At 36.3% G+C, this 21229-nt stretch overlaps 1 protein-coding gene across 3 annotated transcripts in view; it reads right to left on the bottom strand.

Annotated features, from left to right (window-relative positions):
- The window catches only part of LOC145676206 (uncharacterized), a 631920-nt gene that overhangs the window by 415329 nt on the left and 195362 nt on the right, over positions 1-21229 (bottom strand). For 2 of the 3 annotated variants that reach the window (XM_081747127.1, XM_081747125.1), the window contains exon 3: positions 7561-7740. The exons of the other annotated variant lie outside the window; for it this stretch is intronic. In XM_081747127.1, the coding sequence (XP_081603253.1) occupies positions 7561-7740 (180 nt within the window). The remainder of the gene's footprint in view (positions 1-7560; positions 7741-21229) is intronic. 3 annotated transcript variants of the gene reach the window in all.

Raw genomic sequence — 21229 nt, 5'->3', positions numbered from 1 at the left:
TAGGTATACATTATTATTTTTCCTGTAACGGAGATATGGCGTTTCAATCAGTACGTTTGATAAAGAATTGGGAAAGATACGGAGTTGCCATAAACAACACCTTTTAGTGATTATTATTATTATTTTACTTATCACTAATGTTGCTTATCGCTATTTCCATTGCAATGTGTTACTAAAAAAGAAATTAAATTATACTCCTCGCCATTTACGCTCTCGAACATCAAATACTTGATTTATAGTTTTCTGTGTTAGCGGAAAGCACATTTACTATACTATTCTTTCAAATAAAACGTTTCACAAGTTATTTCACTTTCAATGTGTTCACATCATCACTAACAATCGTATTGTTCCTATAGAAACATGTTGCCCTCCCAAAACCTGAGCCTGGCCGTAGTGAAAGGACGTCAACCTTCTTTAAATGACTAATCGGATCCAATACTTCAATAAAAGCAGAAAAATCCCTCCACACCAATATTTCAATAAAAGAGGAAAAGTCACTCAAACATTGTGAATACCCATTTATGGGTCAAATTTGGTTCCTTGGAACTTTTTAAAAGTTTGAACTGCCGCCATTTTGAACATTTACATCTGATTATTATGGTTAACGCATTCATCCAAGATATTTCAACAATTAATGTTTGTGCCAAGTTTAATCTCCATCCGCTCAAAGTTACGACAGTTGTTGCTTTCACAAAAGCGTTATATATATACAGAGAGAGAGAGAAAGAGAGAGCGAAACTTTCGATCTGAGAATGGTTGAATGGTTCTCGTCTCAGAGGGTCATGTTGGGCAAAAGTGCATAGAAATTTTGCGGCATTTATGACTTGATGGTCTCTGCAATAGGCACATTTATTTTAAAAAAAAAAATCCTATTGTAGAGACTCACATGTGCAAAATCGGAAGAGTTTCGTTTTTCCGATCACTGTGCTCTGATACATACCTCTGATTACATTACCTGCTTCCTCGTTTTCATTATTTGACTTCTCTAATAAATGTCAATGGAATTTTTAGGTCATTTTCACTTAACATATTAAACGAGTAATATGATCTCTTTTACCACCTCTCATGTGCACGACTCGTTCGGAGAAGTAATACTGCAGAAGTAGAAACTAAAAACACGGTTCTGATTGGTTGGTGTTACCAGTTTCTCACCATGCATAGCAGAAAGGAAATGTTAGATCCTGTCGCCGTTTGTAGCCGAGTGTTCTAGTGTATGGGCTATTAAAGAATTTCGCTTTCAACCCCGGTTCAAACCCGGCCGTAAGAAAACTTTCTTTTAAGAACATTTTTTCATTTCATACTCTCCGCGCAGGACCGAAGGATTATTATTATTATTATTATTATTATTATTATTATTATTATTATTATTATTATTATTATTATTATTATTATTATTACACTTTTGAACTTGCATGGCGAAATTACTGTATAATACTATATCATTTCTGTAATTTTACTCCATTGTATGATATTTAGTTTATTAGTGGGCACTAAATTGTCTCCAGGTCATCGAATAAATTAACTTCAGCATGCAATTTTGGTGGAAATATCATTACAGGAAGAACATTAACGTTTCGTTCCAAACATCGGGGCTGAACTTACCAATATTTAGCTTATGATGTTGCATGAGAAGATAATGTAGTGGTGAAGTGCTGCACTTCTGAGTAATACAGCTAATCAATATAGATTTAAATCCTTTTCAAGTTTTTTTTTCAAAGCAATCGTGAAGAACGAAAAAACACTACTCCATTTGTTAAACAAACTTCGGCTAGCGTAATCAGTGGAGTATGATGATCTCTGCAAAAGGCATATTTCTGAAGAAGTTGTTTGCCTCTTGTAGAGACTCATATGTGTGAAATTCGGGAAAATTTCGTTTTTCCGATCACCGCCCTCTGATAATACCCCTGAATAGATATTCCTGCTTCCTCGTTTTCATTGTTTCATTTCTCCTATAAATGTAAGTGGAATTTTTACTTCGTTTTTACTTAACTTCTCAAAGGGGTAGTACGCTATCTTTTACCACCTCTCACGTGCTGTATGCATTATTAAAAAATATTCTACTTGGAGTGGTTTCGAACTTACGTCCTTTGCGTTCATAATCTAGCGTCTTAGCCACTACACCAGGACCTTTGCTTGGCAAGTGTTTAGTTGTTGGCATATCTGTTTGCATTTATATTTTATGTTCCCACTTCGACAATTTTTACTTTTTTTCTCCGTTTACTAGCTATTACTGAATTTCCCTTTTGGTGTCGTAATTTATTTACACCATGCACTATTCGTACTCACAGTTTGTGCCCCTCTTCAACATCTTTTTCAGATTGGACTTCTCTTCGTGCCCCTCACTAAACATTTGATTGATTTAATTCTCATACTCTCCACGGCTGGAGCACAGGAACGCCAGGCTCAAAAAACAGATGTACATTTACTTTCCTGACAGATAATACATGATTTTACACAACTGACCTGTTTTCCACTGACTTACCTAATTTTTCCTGTGTAGACGAAATTTTTAGCATTAAATTTCTTAGTGACTAACTTTCTTCTTACTCTGGGATTTAGTCCATGCAAACTAATCATTTTAGGCTATATTATTCTGCTGTTAACTCATTTTCGACCATTTCTTGATTTACCTTTTTCCCCTGTAGTCTTCATATATAATCTTTATATTAACAACTTCTCATGCAAAATAAATTTTAATACCAACATTTGTACAATATGTATACAAGTGTTCCATTTATGAATTTTAAACAAAATAACGTAATTCTAGGTTAGTATTATCCTGTAAGGTTAGCGTTATACTGTGAACAAAATGCAAATCTCACATGTAATTAGTCCTATGAAAGGTTACGGTTTGCCTGGTTGTGAGGCATAAGGAACCGCCTATAACATTAAAATCCACCAATAATTATAAAGACTCAGACACGTTTATTAGGTTAACATGTGTAATTTTTAACATACTATTATAAACAATTGAAATCAAAACAAAACAAAAATTACATCATCCATCATGTATACGTATATTAGATTTAACGTGGCTAAAGTCAAACACAATGCCAGGAACTGAACCAGTGACAAAATAGGAACCAGAAGACTTTGCGTTACGTGTGTAAGACTGGTAGGCAAAAGGTAAAGGAAGTTACTACCAATGTTTATTACGTATCGTTTACAAATACAAAGACTTCCTTGTAGTAGAGTAGACATAAAGTAATTAGTTATTTCCTCGTTGAAAATTTGTCGTCAGCTGGTGATGTCGACAGCAGGTGTGAATGACATATAATAGGCGATGAAAATTCTTCCCAGCAATAGATGTTCCGCTTGTAATGACTGGATAGCAGGTTCCCACTTCCAATAAAGAATACGGTCCTTAGGTTCGAGCCATGCAACACTAGACTGTATAATCTCTACTATGTTAAATAGAGGTCAGAAATGTGTTTTCGTAATTTCTGCTATGTTAAATATAGGGTTTCGAAAAGTGGTTATAGCCTTTCTTGTGTAAACTCTACGCACATATATGTTACATATATATGTAGGTTGGGAAAGGGGACGTAGCCAGCGGTACTATTCAGCCGATTCGCACCGGTTCATGGGAACCGGTTGTTAAAATATTTCGAGTTCGAAGAACCGTTTGTTACACCCAGACATAAACAGACACGCACGACCTAGCCAAGAATAAAAGAAAGAAGCCAAACAAATTAGTGAAAACACCTCTGTACTTTTCCCGCTCGCTTACATTGTTGTGAAAACAAACAACTTTCAGATGTTTCAATTCAATGGCCAAACAGAAATTTGAATGGGCAGATAGAAATTTCAATATGAATTCCATTATACTGGGATCTGCGAGTGTAATGAATGTGATATGTATCTAAGGGATCGTCAACATATTACGTAATGCGGAAAAGGGAGAGGGGGTTCGGCCTTGCTTTACGAAGTATGACACGAGGGAGGGGGTTAACTCTTCTTTACGTAACGTGTTCTTTCTTTAATCTTTAATTTTATTCTCAGGATTATATGTAATCTTTTAAACAAATAACTTTATTCAGTTCCTCTAATTTTTATAAATACATATTTATATTGTTTTGGAAAAGTGAGAACATACAGCCTGTATAAATTGAATCATGCAGAATGCATTTGAAGACGCTACTAAACACCAGCATGACTGGTGACGAACCATGCGTGTATTACAATACAATAAAGCTGTTTTGTGGCTATCGCCGCAATGCGTTTACGGTACACGCTTTTCTGAAGTTAGTTGTTAGCGATCGTAACTACCGCTTGAAAATGCCCTAGCCAGTCGTATCGCTATTTCTGAGAACAGATTATAAACTCTGCATTTGAATCATTACCCACTCTATTCTTCCAAGGGGCTTCGCGTGTGAAACAGAAGAAACTCTTTTTCGTGAAATAATATTTTCCGCTACAGAACGATCCAAGCAAAATAAGATGTTAAAAGCCGAATTCGTCGGATATTCATTTAATACTGAATTTTTTATCTTTAGATTTGAATTTTCGAAGAGAAATCGAGTTTATGTCCATTCTGGGACTGATTTAGGAGAAGAATAATTTGAAAAGGGGTAAACTGAAGTCCAAAGATGTCCGAAAGCTTGTTCACAACGAGATGTCCCTGCTTCCTTACGTGTGCAGCCATGTCGAATCTGTGATCTACGAGGAAGAGAACTTCTTTATTTCGTCAACACTGGGAAACTTCAAATACAGGAAGCATCCTGGATTCCAGAAAAAAGAGGTTAATGTCAACTATCTAGATCCTGTTTCACCTATATCTTCCTTTAGCTCTTCCTCCTTGCCAATCATCGGTGACCTAAGAGGTTGAGTGCGATCTTCTTCTTGGGAAAACGACTATATGGAAATCCGAAGAATTAAGACTGGTTAATTAAACAACCTTATGGGGTTAAAATATTATTATGGTATTACCATTTTATAATACTCTGATTTGTTGGTGAAAAAACACTAAAAATATACTACAAATATATTCAAAATACAGGCATTTTGTAATGACAAGTTATGCCATTAAAAATTACTTTTTTCATGTGATAACCCCCAAAATAAGCAAAATTGGTGAAAAAATAAAAATCAAAAAGCGTTACGTAACAAAGGGGGAGGGGTTCATCCTTACATTACGAAGTGTGACAAGGAAGAGGGAGGGGGTAAAATTGATCAAAAGCAGCGTTACGTGCTATGTGAAAGGCTCCTAATGCCTATTACGTGTGCTACCTATCTGGAACACTTTTTTGAATGACTTCAGTATCTTCATCAGTTCTCGAGATATCTACCTTCAAAGCAATGTGTACAAAATAACGTGGCTTGATATCTCGATCAATTGCTTGTCATGACCAATACTATCATTTCTCAAAATATGGCACTTTCCTGGTGGGACATATATATAGCGAGAGAGAGAGAGAACCAGTTGTTAAAAGATTAGAATAGCGCCACTGGCCGTAGCCATATGTATTCTCTGCTGCTGTTAGGGGCCGAATAAATCAATAATCTTGTTCTGCATCTCTACGAAAATGGAAGGTCTGTGTAATCTTTGCTATGTTAATGTGGTCATAGTCTACACTGTGTGTAATCTTTGCTATATTAAATAAAGGTTGCGAATATATGGCGTAGCCCAGAATCTGTGTATAATTATCTAGGGGTTGCAAAATTGTGCTTCGTAGCCTTGCTGATGCTAAATAGGGGTTGCGGAGTGTAGTTATAGCCTTTCTTGTGTACGTTACATAGGAGGTTGAAAAAAAGGGGGACCACAGTCTTTTATCAACGTATAAGAATGTTGTAAAAGAGAACACAAAAAGTAACTAATTCGAATCCGGAATAAGAATAGTTTACGTCACCGGTGATTTTCTTTATTAAGTTGCTGTACAATTTCTATCTCATAGAAAAATGAAATGAAATGAAATCTTTGAGTTTTACGTCCCACAATTATGCCAGCTAGACTAAAGGAGACGGTGATGATGAGAAATGAATGAAGTGGTGGAATGAAGAAAGTGGGAGGGAACGGAAAAACGCCGAGGAAACCTACGCACACGGTTTTTTGCCATCACTCATAGATTTTTAGGGCGAATGAGTTATGTAATATTGTCAAGTTATGAATGAAATATGACCAAAGTCGGCTTAGTCGTTTCTGAAAAAATCGTCTGATGCAGAAACACCCCAAAAGTAAACTTCCTCGTTACAGTTTTTCACAGAGAAATGACTTATAAAACTCTATGTGGTTGTTATTCAAAAATTGATTTATGAAATATAAACAAATTCGTTAAAGCCGTTTTTGAAGGAAAAAATCACCCTTCATTTGACTCGCCCCATTTTTAGGGGTAGAAATAAAATCTGATGACCTCCTCTGGAAAATCACATATGAACCTTAAATTTAGAATTTGCTTGAGATATGTTGAACGGTATGGCCTCTAGGCGAGAGTACATCTGAACTAATGGACGAAGAGAGGGACACGTGTCGAAAACTTACTTTTTCGATATCTATAAGCTATGAAATGTGTAAACCAGTTGAAAGTCGAATTCGATTTTTTCATTATCACTAAACTTTCTTCTCTCCTTTCGACATTCGGAAGTATGTATAACGAAAAAATATTTGATGAGGTTCTTTCCCGTTCATTTTTAATTTGATACAGAATAATAGGTTTATTGAAGCAGTCCATCAATTTTGATAGTTAGATAAGACTATGTTAGCTTTGAGTCATATATGTAGAATAATTTGCAAGACAATTTTAAAAGAAGTGCTTGTATTATTCTTGGAAACCGCTGGAGAGGATGCAACACTTGCTGACAAGGAAACATCTTATATTAATAGTAGCATTGCCAAATCAAACAATGCGTAATCGATAGAGGAGTTAAGAAAAGTGAGAAATCCAAAGGTTTAAGGACCGACACCCAGAAACACAGGAGATAAAGAGGAACGAAGGATCAAGAATCATGTTAAGATAGCAATGCAAAAGATACACTGACACAGAAAGAACTCTACAATGATTAGAGTAATTAAAATGACACTTACACAACAGTATAGTAAGCAAACATTGTACTCACAGACATGCTCAATAACATCATAATGATGCAGTGTTGCCAAGTGAGCACAAAATGAAGTTTGGTTAAATGGCACGGAGTACAAATTATAACATCTGGCACGTGCATCCTTGACCAAAATTTGGTTACTCTCCACTCGTCTGGTCTCCAGGACGCACACAGACAGACAGACAAACACACAAACAAACTCTTTATTTTATTTATATTAGAAGAAGATAGATTAGATAATCTGTACTTGATATAATGGAAATAATGTATACTGAAAACAAGTCATCTAACGCAACCTTTCGTTGTGCTACACCGTTTTTATCTTCCTAGTGTAGGCTTATTTTCTTTCCTGAATGAAATCAAAGCAGATTCTTGGAAGACGACGGTTGACAATTCGAAATTAACTGTATATATATTGGAATTAATTTATTTACCAAGATCAATCAAAGAAAATCAAGAAAGAAATAGTAAAAAAATGTTATAGGTATTAATAGTTTGGATATTTCCTTTGTAAATACTTACTGCCTTGTCCAGCTAGTTCCACTTCGACAATATCTATTGTATATTCTGCAAACAAATTCACTGTTACTGTAGCATTCTTAAATGAATAGCAGCTAATCAGACTATTTGTAGTACATATCCATTGTTTGTTTTCCGAGTTAGAAATAACCACAGTATTATTATTTTCTGCGACGTTGATTGCTGAAACAAAACAAGGAAAGACTCTGGCAATTAGATTAAAGAAAAAAACAATCAACCACGAAGGACAATGAAAAAACGTTATCACTATATGTAATTAAAGGCAAACTAATTTATTATTCTCAACTTACAAGTCGTTTAATAACCAATTATGCACAGTGACGACGGTTGCCCCCTGACTGCCCCCAGACTCATGGAACATTAATACATTTTAAGTATGGTATTTTATACATCAATATCTTAGCCAATCTCATTGTCAAATTGTGTTATCCATGCATTTACTATGGGGCGGATTATTGCTCAACCTTTCTTCTTTGAGGGCCTGAATATGCACGTATATTTCTATTTTCTAATTTAGTGCTTTTCCGGTAAATTTTAGTAGTCGGTTGTTCGATTTATTTTCTTAGCATTCGATCAACTTTAATTAGAAACAAATGAAAGGTAAAAACCATTAGTTAATCCAATTTGAAGTTTTCAGTTACACATTTTGTTTTATTTAATGGTTATACATATTCTAAAACATTATTCTAAATATTCAGTACTCATAGGCAAGGGCGTCGATCCTGAGGTCCGGGGGGCTTGGGCCCCTGCATTGTATTTATGAATATACAATATTTGGCATAATTTGAATGCAATTTGTCTTAAAATTCTCTCTCTCTCTCTCTCTCTCTCTCTAACACACACACAAACACATACACACACACACACACACACACACATATATATATATATATATATATATATATATATATATATATATATATATATATATATATATATATATATATATATATATATATATATATATATATACGCCTTCTGCATCTGGATGGATCCTCCCCCCAATTTACAGAGAAATCGGCGCCCTTGCTCATAGGATGGGCTTGCAACAGCTTAATTTGTAAGTACCAGAGTTTAAGCTTTGGAGAAGATGAAAAGTGTTGTGCTTTCCTTCGTTGCAAATAATAATAATAATAAATGTATGGGGTTAAACTGATTACCTCCCAATAAAATAAAATGTGCCGTAAAATGGGGGAACATTAGCACCCAGGGGTAACATTGGCATAGAGCGGGGTAAATTTGGCAATGTTGTTCTAAGCAAAATTTTCTCCCTCCTTTTAGCTTTTTTTTTTTTTTTTTTTTTTTTAAATCGGGTTTCCAATAATTACTTCAGCATTGACCAACAATTAGACAAACACAGTACCGTACATTGTTATTATTTTTACTACTGCCAATAGGAACGATACCGCCATTTTACAAACTCTAGCCTCTTTCCAGGTTCATTACAAAGTAGACTGGAGTCACAGTCAGTTGTGTGCTGTGTTTCTTCCTTTCCTTCAAGATGGTCAGAACGTAAATGGAAAGAGAAGATATAAGCCTTCTAAAGATGAAGATCTACAAAGGGCAGTTCAGGATGTTGGAAACAGCATGTCACAAAATGAAGCCAACAAAAAATATAATATAAGCAGGGGAAACAATCCAAAATCACTTAAAAAGCCAATGTACTAAAACTGTAGGAAGGCCCCCAACTTTGACGAAAGAGGAAGAAACAGAGCTTGTTAATACTATGGTGGAGGTTGCTAAATGGGGTTATCCCTTGTGTCATTGATTGCCATTTGATTTGCATATAATGGTTAAAAAGTATTTGGATAAGAAAGGGGTAAAAATACCCTATTTTTCTAAAAATCTGCCAGGAGACAATTTCATATATTCATTTCCCAAAAAGAAGGATATTGTATTGAGAACTGCAAGTAATACTAAGAAATCTCGATCATCTGTTACACGTACAGCTTGGCAGATTATTTTACCAGAATAAAGGATGCGCTAGATTCAGTAGAGCCTTCCCTAGTATACAATTTTGATTAAACAAACTTATCGGACGACCCTGGTTCGAAGAAAGTGTTGGTAACGCGGGATATGAAAAGAGTGGAGAGAGTGCAGGATCATTCTAAAATGAATTTATCCCTTTTGGTGAGCATCGCTGCAGGCGGAGAACTGCTAGCGCCATTTGTTGTGTACAAAGCCAAAAATCTTTATAAAGGCTGGACAGAGGGTGGCCCTGTAGGAACTTTCTACGATTGTACAAACACTGGTAGGTTTGAATCCAGAACATTTGAGCTCTGGTTTTTCACGATCCTTGTACCACACGTCCAGAAGACGGACGGAAAGAAATTGGAAGTTGGAGATAACTTGGGGTCACATTTTTCACCTACTCTAATAAAAGCCTGCAAGGAGAATCAAATTACTTCACAACGTTACCTCCGAATTCTACACGTATTACACAGCCTCTAGACGTGGCTGTGTTTCGTCCCATGAAGATCATCTGGAGGAAGATCCTAAGCAAATGGAGGAAGGAGAGCAGAGTATCAGGATGTTTACCCAAGGAGCATTTTCCGCTGCTGTTAAGAAGACATTGAGATGAAATGAGACCTAAGGAGAACATTGTGCTATCTGGATTTCGAGCTATTGAACTTGTTCCGCTTAATCCGTTAGTTGTTCTGCAAAAAATACTAACTGCAGAAGAGTGACAATCAATTAGAAGTTCTCTGGACAAATGTCTTCAAGAGATGCTACAGGAGTTAAGAGGTAAAGAGAAGGGACCGCGAAAGAACCGAGGAAAGATTATTCCGGGTGCAAATTTAGGTGCAGAGTTTGCTTCGTCAGGAAGCCAAGCCAAGATGATCCTGGACAACCTTCGACTTCGGCTGCGAAGATCTCCTCAAACGAAGACAAATGTCACGTTTGTTCCTCTCTCTGGAGTATTTTTAAGCTCCGGATTGGGTTCAGTGTGTGCACTGTTTAAACTAGGTGTGTGGCAATTGTAATGAGAATACTACAGATCCCTATTATGAATGTTCAATGTGTCTCTCTGATTGAGCACTTCAAATTCTGTTCAACACTCTAGTTTTGTAATTTTCTTCACTTAATTTTTGTATTGTAAAAACGAGCCTTATAAATTACTTGCCAAAGTTACCCAATACGGGGTAAAATTGGCACCCAAAAAAATATTTTTTATACAGGTACAAATTAGAATTTTGAAAAAAAAAACGTTCCAGATATTTAAAGGGGAAGATTCAAATATCATGCTGACTTTTTCTTAAATTAATCTTCAATAGTTTCTGAAAAATCTTTAAGAAACCTTAAAAAACCTGCAAATATTGCCCCAGAGTGCTGATCTTCAGTTAGTAATTGGTTTGTAATAGTGCTCCCTTTTGCTACAAAGCACTGATGTGACGTCTACCATATTGTCCACCCTATTAAGCAGAAATGTACGTGGAGTCACTGGAAATTTCGTAGCCCAACAGAGAAGGAGTGCAGGTAGAATGGAGTAATTTTAGTTATTTTACATTCTTCCCCCTAAGGTCAATGCTTCCTTGCACGGTGCTCTAGTTTCTGAAGACCTGTTAAAAAATCTGAAAACTGTTCCTTGTTCCACCATTCGCAATACTAACTTTACTAGATCCAAAATAGCATCATTTCAAGTGTTATTTGAGTTCGGGAAATAAGTAATAATCGGACGGAATTAAATGTAGGGAATAAGGAGAATGCAATGTCATTTGTGTTTGCAATGCTTGATATATAGGTGTATTCTCCTGAAAAAACAGAATTCTTTTTTTCGTTTTTCGTGGCGTTGCACTTTGTCTTTCAGTTTTGTAATAATCAGAGATTCTCCATTCTATGTTTGAAACTTGGACATGTAGCCTATGAGTATGACTCCATCCTTATCCCGAAGGAATGTTGCAAACACTTTCCCAGCAGACTTATGTCTTTTCAATTTCTTGGGTCGAGAAAAAATGTGTGCTGCCACTCCATTGAGTGTGGTTTTATTTCAGGATCGCAGTGGTAGAACCATGTTTCATCCATGATTACTATTTATGCCAAATTGATCGGAATTACGGAAAAACGGGAGAAGACTCCCCTTGATATAGTCGCTCTTTCAGTCTTTAGATCTAACAGATTTTCGGAAACCCATTATGCCGAGAGATTGCGCATGAAGAAGTCATTATGAATTATATTACCAACGTGTTCCACAGAAATGGCCACAAACTCTGCCACACGTTTTGCTGAAATTCTGCACATTTCAAGAATAATGTAATGAATTTGTATCCATGGTTTCGGGGACAGTCGTTGCTTTTGGTCATATTGGTTGTAACGCATCATATACATATAATAAACGGGTAGCAACCTTAGGTGTAGATCAAGAAATGACACTAACTCGATGTTCTGACAACTTCAGGCAATTCATCGGTCAACTGAAAGCCATCTGCTCGACTATAGGGTTTCATGGGTTATGCCTCAAGGAATCGGATTACTAACGCAAATAAATAAAAACAAAAACTTTCATTAATTTTCTGAACTAAAACATCAGAAGAAATTTTGATTTTGTATGTGTTGGTTTCTGTTGACGTTGAAATCGTCAGTTCACTTTTATTGCTATAAATCAGTAAAAACTTGTTAGATTGTTCTTTTGCTGTGTTCAAATAATACTGCTGCTTCTACATATATGAATGTATGTATGTAATGGTTGTATGTGAATGGAGATAAGGCGAAGGTAAGTTGTTGGACCTTTGCAAGTGACAAGACAGCTCGGGCCCCTTACACAGAAATGTATTTACCATAAAGTAAGGTGAATGATCCCGTAAATAGAAAGTAGATACAATATGAATGAAACTTACCTTACTGTCCTTCGAAGTGATCCTCTCCCGCAGCTATGCAACGCTGAGCATGGTTGTACATGTCCTGGAAACTTTTTGAGAAGTCTTCTTTGGGGATGGTGCTCATGAGCCACATAACGTTTCGTTGAATGTCTGGAATATCGTCAAATCTCTCTCCTTTCAACACGAGTTTGAGGCGTGAGAACAGGAAGATGTCGGGAGGATTCAGATCTGGCGAGTATGTTGGATGGTCAATTTACACCATCCCTTTTGAGCCAGGAATTGCCTGACGATATTGGCTGTGTGAGGGCGAGCATTGTCGTGAACCAGAAACCATGAACCTTGTACTGAGTACTGGGGTCTTACACTTTGTACATGTTTCATGAAACGTCTCAAAATTTCAACGTACGTAGCAGCATTTAATGTTGTTCCCTCAGGTAGAAATTCCTTGTGGATTATGCCGTTACTGTCAAAAATGGTGATTAGCATCGTTTTGATGCGTGATTTGTCTGCTTTGACCTTTTCTGACAAGATGATGCAGGAGAACATCATTCCATGCTTTGGCGTTTTTTTTTTTTTTTTGCATCGTACTTCACACACCCGGATTCATCCTCAGCAACAATACAGTTCAAGAAATTTGGATTTTCATGCGCAATGGCTATAATAATCCTGTGATGCAAGAACACGTGAGTGTTTCTGGTCATCAGTCAAGTAATGTAGCACGAGACGACATGTTTCCTTTTTCCCTAAGTTGTTGGTCAGGATAACTCTCGTAGATTCACGCCTAATGTTCCATTCCTTAGCAACCATTCGCAAAGTTAATCGGCGCTCGTTCGTGATTAATGTCCTCACTTTTTCAATGTTTTTGTCTGTGTGAGGGCTTGACGGCCTTACGCTACGGGGATTATTAGAAACACCCGCTCTTCTGGAAAACGGCCTAATAACTCGTAGACACACCTCAAGGTCAATGGTTCATCTTCATAAATCTGTACCAGCATATCACGGGTTTCTTTCGGTGTCTTGCTAAGCTTAAAACAAAACTTCAAATTGATCCTTTGTTCGTTCATTTGACTGTTATCAGTTTGAAACCGAACACACTAACATTCACTTAGTATAACGCATCTTACACAGACCACAGTTGACTCACAACCACTGTTGCCAACATCGGAAAACAAAATTATCGATTTTCGTCTTTAAAATTATCGTATATTACAAAAAATTATCGTATATTTGTCATGAACGTCATAATTGTAGAAATAAGTATAATATTACTAATAATAGCAATTAAATATAATAAACTTACCTAGTAATCTTCAGTTTCGAACTCCAAATCGGTGTCACTATCCATATCATTTTTTCTATCCCTATTTGTATCGCCATATACTGTATGTTTGACTTATTCATTGGCGCGATCATTAATTCATTGGGTTAAAATTCCACACAGTTTTTTACACACTGGGCAGGAAACATTATATCACTAACTGTACTTGACTGCTTTTTTTATCGCAATAAATTTGTAATGGATGTCAAACTTTCGTACGTATTTTCGTACTATTTTCATCGAAATATCTCACAGAAACACACACATATTTGTTGTAGTCAAATATCTGTAGAGGCATCGATTATTAAACTGAATTTTTGATTCTATAATATGTTTTTCTTTCCCTTAGTATGATTTTTACTATAGTCAACTCAGCAGTAAATTCCGTTCTGCAAACTTTACACCGGGCTTTATACACACTATCACTAACAGGCTCTAACCAGTCATTGAACACAACATTAATTAACCACTCTTTCCTAAATGTATGTTTTAAATGTTTAAATTTCAACTCACCCCGTACCGATAGCTTCTTTTGTAGAGTGGACGGTCCGTCAGGATCTCTATCACTTTACATAGCTATTTTATGCGTTCATATAAGTACTAAGGGAAACATAAATTACACTATGCTTAATTTCACTTGCCACAACATGAACAACAACAATTTCCCGTCTCCTCATAATGTAACTGAATTTAAAGAATGGATGCAGGGGTGCCATTTGCCAATTCTCAAAACGTTATTGATTTATTTTAGCGAGAATAACTGTTAAAAACTTCAGTGACATGTGTGTTTTATAATTCTTTACTCTACACCTACAATTTATTTGCACATTCGAAAACTGCAAAAAAGCGTGCGATCTGAAATTATCGTATATTTACCTATTATCGCAACGGCATTATCGTATATAGCATTAAGGTTCAAATTATCGTATATCATGATAAATTATAGTATGGTTGGCAACCGTGCTCACAAGTAAACAATGGTGGACCCATGACGGTAACATCTGTCGCTACTGTTCAGTGCTTCGTTGCGCCAGTGTTGCCAGGTCGAGCACAGCGACTTCATTTACCGAACTTTATTGTTAGATGTTGTATAATAATTGTTTATTTTATTTGTATTTATTGTTTTGATGAAGAACAATTAAACTACTACATATGTTTAAAACTTATCACGATATCAAAGTAAGAAAATATTCAATTCTTGCACCTGTATTACTATTCTTCATTTTTGTTCGCAAAGGTTTCGTAAATATTGTCTATATGCTTAATGGTGCATAAAGATTGTTTTCCAGTAAATTCTAGTTTTAAAAGCATAATTTAGGGAAGTTTATAATCAATTTCCACATTACATGTCATTTCAAAAATTACATAATTCTCTCGTGGTACCACTTCCTAATTAAATGCATTATTGAATTTAATTTTGTTTCCACTTGTTTCACAACAGACATCCATATTAAGTGTTTAGTTTTCACTGTAAACATTTATTGAGGTGAAAGTTGTATAATGCAACAGTGAAGCTGTATGAGACTGGTCATGACATGTGAAATTTTACTTTGAAATTCGTAGGGAAGAGGCCTTTCACTTTGCTCTTCGCAGAAATTGACAGTAAGGTAACGTAAGAGTATATTGTATAGATATAGATAGAGAGGTAAGTTCTATAATGCATTTAAATAGGTAGTGGTACCACGAGACAAAACAATTATATAATTTTTGAGACGGCATGTAATGTGAAAATTGATCATAAACTTCCCTAAATTACTGCTTTTAAGAAATAGATTTTACTGGGAAGCATTCTTTATTTACCAATAAGCATACAGACAATACTTACGAAACCTTTGGAAACAAAAATGAAAAATAGTAACACAGGTTCAAAATGGCACTTTTCTTACCTTGATATGATGAGTTTTAAACATATTGTATCCAGACATATTGTTTAAGTGTTTTCAGATACAAAAAACAACATAATAAACAATTATAATAGTGAGCAAATTTCTGTGTACGGGGCTAGAACCGTCTTCAGTCACCTTTATTGATTGATTTTACGCTCTCGGGTTAACTAACTGCGCTACCGATTTCTTACACACTATCCACCTTATACAGAGTCATTTCGACATATAGTTAGCGTCATACTAAACGCCTGACTACTGCAGGAGACATATGTTAGTCGAACTTTTTAGCATGGCTCTAATCGTGCGTCAAAACGACTCTGCATAAGGCCCTATATGTCTGTTCTAATACAAGACACGATTTTCATTATGATCGTATCCCAATTTGTCCCTTTAAATATATAATTATTACTGTTTGCTTTAGTTACTATATGGAGTATGGAGATATAAGAAATGTTAGAAAAATTTGATTAGACGTTTTGATTGTGTATGTGATTCTATCGTTGTTCACTGACGTAAAGGTCTACGTTGAACTACAGAATTCCCTCCCTATCTAGAAAAATACCCTTTTCAACAGTTAGTAATTTTCGTAATTTCGCATAAATTACGTTTTTACTTCAAATTTCTTTATTTTAAAATAATATTGAACACACACATTACAAATGTGTTTGTCATTGATCTTTCCTGCAGTGCAAACCCTCCAAAATTTCGAACATGTATTGAAAATGGAAGTATTTTTAACAATGTCAGATTAAAGAGACGCTTCAATAATTTACTCATACCTGTAGATCCTATTCTAAAAGGAATGAGCACATTGATTATGGCCCTGTTCTGAGCTAAAATCTCTCTAGCTCCAAAATTGGGTATCTTTAAAAATAATAAACTAAATATGTCAGTTTTGAGCTCCCAAGCCTACTTTTGCAAATGGGAACAAATGTGAAGATATGTTTCTTCTTTTAAGTGCTACAAGATATGTTGAAATGTTCTTGAGTGTAGAAAAAAGTAACATTGAAATAATTAATGATACGATATTTCGAAACTGTGTATACATGTCAGGACATAGTTTCTTTATTTATGTTTCCATTAGTAAAGAGTGCATTCCAGTGGAAAGAAAGAAGTGATCATAGTTCCTGCATCCGTACTAGAATAAAGAACAAAGGAGAAAAGTAACAACAGCATTTACAATGGATTGTCGTTGTCTTGGATATCAGTTATATTTCTTCAGAAGGAGATTTGCACCAGTGTTCATGTAAGCTCACTGGTAAACAGAGAATCTTTGCTCGTAAGGTCAAGAGTTCGATTCCGGTTGGATCAAACTTTTTGGTATGGAATGCTATTCCCTGAATGTATAACATTAAAATAAACCAGTTGTATAAAATAGTACTGTTTTTCAGACTGTAAGTAATATAAGCAAGAAGTTTGGGTATATAACTGGTTTATATATATAACGCCGTTCAACTCCAATTTAAACTCGCAAGTGGTGATGTAACATAGTGGCGTAAAAATATCGAAATCAACCGATGATAGTGTCGGATCATTAGTTTTCAGCGTCGTTAAATTAATTGGTGGCAGATCTGATTCCGTTAACTTCAATTTCAGCCCCAGTGGTGGCCAAACCCCTTAGCTGTTCTAGGGAAAATGTGACAATGAAACATAAAAATAATATTTATAATAATAATAAAAAAACGACCTTTTATTATCGAATCCAGTGTTCGGGGTCGCTTAGGTAAAGAGTGATATTGCAAATGGCTTTTAAGTTAACATTCAGCCCATATGAGCAAAATGATGGGAAGTGCGACATTGTGACATGTAAAAATATTGGAAAATGACAGATATTAGTGTCGAATCGATAGCTTTCGGGGTCTTTAAGTTGATTGGTAGCATTCTCGTTCACTCTTACTTTTAAGTCCAGTCTGCAGGGGGGTATGACCCCTTAGCACGCTCTGGGAAAGTGGAATGGATTAACATAAAATGATAGAAAACGAACGACATTAGTGTCTAGTCCATAGTTTCGGAGTTGCTGTCATGAAGAGCAACACTTCCGATACCGTTCAAATCTAAAATCGGACTCCATTATTACCTCTGGTAGCAGGGAGAATAGTGACATGATAAAATAATTTTAAAAAACCGAGTAACATTAGTACCGGTATCGAATTCATAGTTTTTTTCTGGGTTCCTAAATTGATTGTCGACACTCATAATATCATTTAAGTCTACCTTTAACTTCCGTTAGTGCACCTGGGGTGGTGAGAGGGGGATGATGTGTAAAAATAATCAAACAAACGATATTAGTGTTGAATTCATAGTTCTCGATGTGCTGAGATTAATAATTACTAGGGCAACCTAAAAGCACAAAAAGCATAATAGCAGTTTACACATATGGTTGGTATCTTAAACATGGTTGTGGTTGTCTTAGGGTCCAAAAGAAACTAAATTTAAAAGCATAATAAAGCATAATTTTAGAAAATAAAGCATAATTTAAAATATATAGCACAATTTTTGGAAAATTCTATTAGAACAATTCTTGGAAAAGTCTGTTAACTGCAAGTTTAGCATACTGTATTAATATAAGGGTTAGAGGGAAGCAAACTGGGCCCCATCTTTTTTCGCTTGATTCTTGTAGTATGTGACGAGACAAACACGACGGTACCAAAATTATCGAAATTGCACCGGGGGAACATGGGTAATTTGGGTAATTTTGCAGCTTAGTATGGAAAATGAAGGGGAGGGAGCAAACTGGGCCCCATCTTTTTTCTCTTGATTCTTGTAGTGTGTGACGAGACAAACACGATGGTACCAAAATTATCGAAATTGCACCGGAGGAACATGGGTAATTTGGGTAATTTTGTAGCTTAGTTTGGAAACTGAAGGGGAGGCAGCAAACTGGGCCCCATCTTTTTTCGCTTGATTCTTGTAGTGTGTGACGAGACAAACACGATGGTACCAAAATTATCGAAATTGCACCGAGGGAACATGGGTAATTTGGGTAATTTTGTAGCTTAATATGGAAAATGAAGGGGAGGGAGCAAACTGGGCCCCATCTTTTTTCGCTTGATTCTTGTAGTATGAGACGAGACAAACACGATGGTACCAAAATTATCGAAATTATACCGGGGGAACGTGGGTAATTTGGGTAATTTTGTAGCTTAGTTTGGAAAATGAAGGGGAGGGAGCAAACTGTGCCCCATCTTTTTTCGCACGATTCTTGTAGTATGTCACGAGACAAACACGACGGTACCAAAATTATCGAAATTGCACCGGGGGAACATCGTAATTTGGGTAATTTTGTAGCTTGGTATGGAAAATGAAGGGGAGGAAGCAAACTGGGCCCCATCTTTTTCCGCTTGATTCTTGTAGTATGTGACGAGACAAACACGATGGTATCAAAATTATCGAAATTGCACCGGGGGAACATGGGTAATTTGGGTAATTTTGTAGCTTAGTATGGAAAATGAAGGGGAGGGAGCAAACTGGGCCACATCTTTTTTCGATTGATTCTTGTAGTATATGAGAAACTGGGCACCATTTCTTTTACAGGTAGAGCGAGCGGTGAGCGGGTCGTGGCCGCAAGTGGAACTAACAGCAACACATCCTTTGAAGCAGGGTTACCAAATACAGAATGTGCTGCAATAATCTGCGCCCCAAGTAAAATACCAGCAATGCATTATTTGATCTAATGTCGTGTGAAATGTACGGGAATTTTGAAATAATATTCAATATATAATAATTTAATAATGTTGTGCAATGTTATTTAATAATGTGTAGAGAAGGGATTTGAAAAATTTAGTCGGATGAATGGTAATTGATCGACAATTAGATTTTTCGCCAGTAAAATTGATATATAATTTTTAATTCGTGGAACAACAGTTCTTACTACAAATAGACGATCTTTGGATTTGATCCCTGGATTTCAGCGATTTTGAAACCAGAACACTAAATGCTAACTTTTACTTGTTCTCATTACGTTATAGGAAAGATATTAAGATTTGATTTAGGGAGTCCACCATGTGAAAAATATTTAAATTCCTAATGAGAATAAGATATCTCAAACTTCACTAGCACTACACTTGTTCCGTTTAACCATTTGTTGTGTAATTTCACGGTTAGTCAGTATGACAGTTGTGCGGACCGATTGATCGCACTACAATTTCGAATGTTCCCACGAAAACTTCGATAATTCGAAAACTTCGGGCAATTTCGATAACTTTGGAACCATCGTCTTTGACTTCTCACATAGTAGTAGAACCAAACGAAAAAAGATCGACCCAGTTTGCTCTCTCCCCTTGATTTTACATACCCAACTACAAAATTACCCGAATTAAACAAGTTCCACCGGTACAATTTCGATAATTTTGGTACCATCGTGTTTGTATTATCCCATAGTAAAGAATCAAGCGAAAAAAAAGTTGGAGCCCAGTTTCCTTCCTCCACTTCATTTTCCATACCAAGCTACAAAATTACCCAAATTACCCATGTTCCCTCGGTGCAATTTCGATAATTTTTTACCATCGTGTTTGTCTCGTCACGTAGTACAAAAATCAAGCAAAAAAAGATGGGGCCTAGTTTGCTCCCTCCCCTTCATTTTCCAAACTAAGCTACAAAATCACTCAAATTATCCATGTTCCCCCGGTGCAATTTCGATAATTTTGATACCGTCGTGTTTGTCTCGTCACATACTACAACAATCAAGCGAAAAAAGATGGGGCCCAGTTAGCTCCCTCCCCTTCATTTTCCATACTAAGCTACAAAATTAAACAAATAACCCATGTTCCCTCGGTGCAATTTCGATAATTTTGGTACCATCGTGTTTGTTTCGTCACATACGACAAGAATCAAGCGAAAAAAGATGGGGCCCAGTTTGCTCCCTCCCCTTCATTTTCTATACTAAGCTACAAAATTACCCAAATTACCCATGTTCCCCCGGTGTAATTTCGATAATTTTGGTACCGTCGTGTTTGTCTCGTCACATACTACAAGAATCAAGCGAAAAAAGATGGGGCCCTGTTTGCACCCTCCCCTTCATTTTCCAAACTAAGCTACAAAATTACCCAAATTACCCATGTTCCCCCGGTGCAATTTCGATAATTTTGGTACCGTCGCGTTTGTCTCGTCACATACGACAAGAATCAAGCGAAAAAAGATGGGGCCCAGTTTGCTCCCTCCCCTTCATTTTCCAAACTAAGCTACAAAATTACCGAAATTACCCATGTTCCCCCGGTGCAATTTCGATAATTTTGGTACCGTCGTGTTTGTCTCGTCACATACGACAAGAATCAAGCGAAAAAGGATGGGGCCCAGATTGCTCTCTCCCCTTAATTTAATACTAAGCTACAAAATTACCCAAATTACCCATGTTCTCCCGGTGCAATTTCGATAATTTTGGTACCGTCGTGTTTGTCTCGTCACCTACGACAAGAATCAAGCGAAAAAAGATGGGGCCCAGTTTGCTCCCTCCCCTTCATTTTCCAAACTAAGCTACAAAATCACCCAAATTACCCATGTTCCCCCGGTGCAATTTCGATAATTTTGGTACCGTCGTGTTTGTCTCGTCACATACTACAAGAATCAAGCGGAAAAAGATGGGGCCCAGTTTGCTTCCCCCTAACCGAAAGTTCAAAAATCGAAAATTTTCA

Source organism: Thermobia domestica, chromosome 18, assembly GCF_964235325.1.
Source record: "Thermobia domestica chromosome 18, izTheDome1.hap1.1, whole genome shotgun sequence".
Classification (NCBI taxonomy): Eukaryota; Metazoa; Arthropoda; class Insecta; order Zygentoma; family Lepismatidae; genus Thermobia; species Thermobia domestica.
The sequence above is the reverse complement of the archived record's forward strand: the minus strand, read 5'-3'. Positions and strand labels throughout refer to the sequence as shown.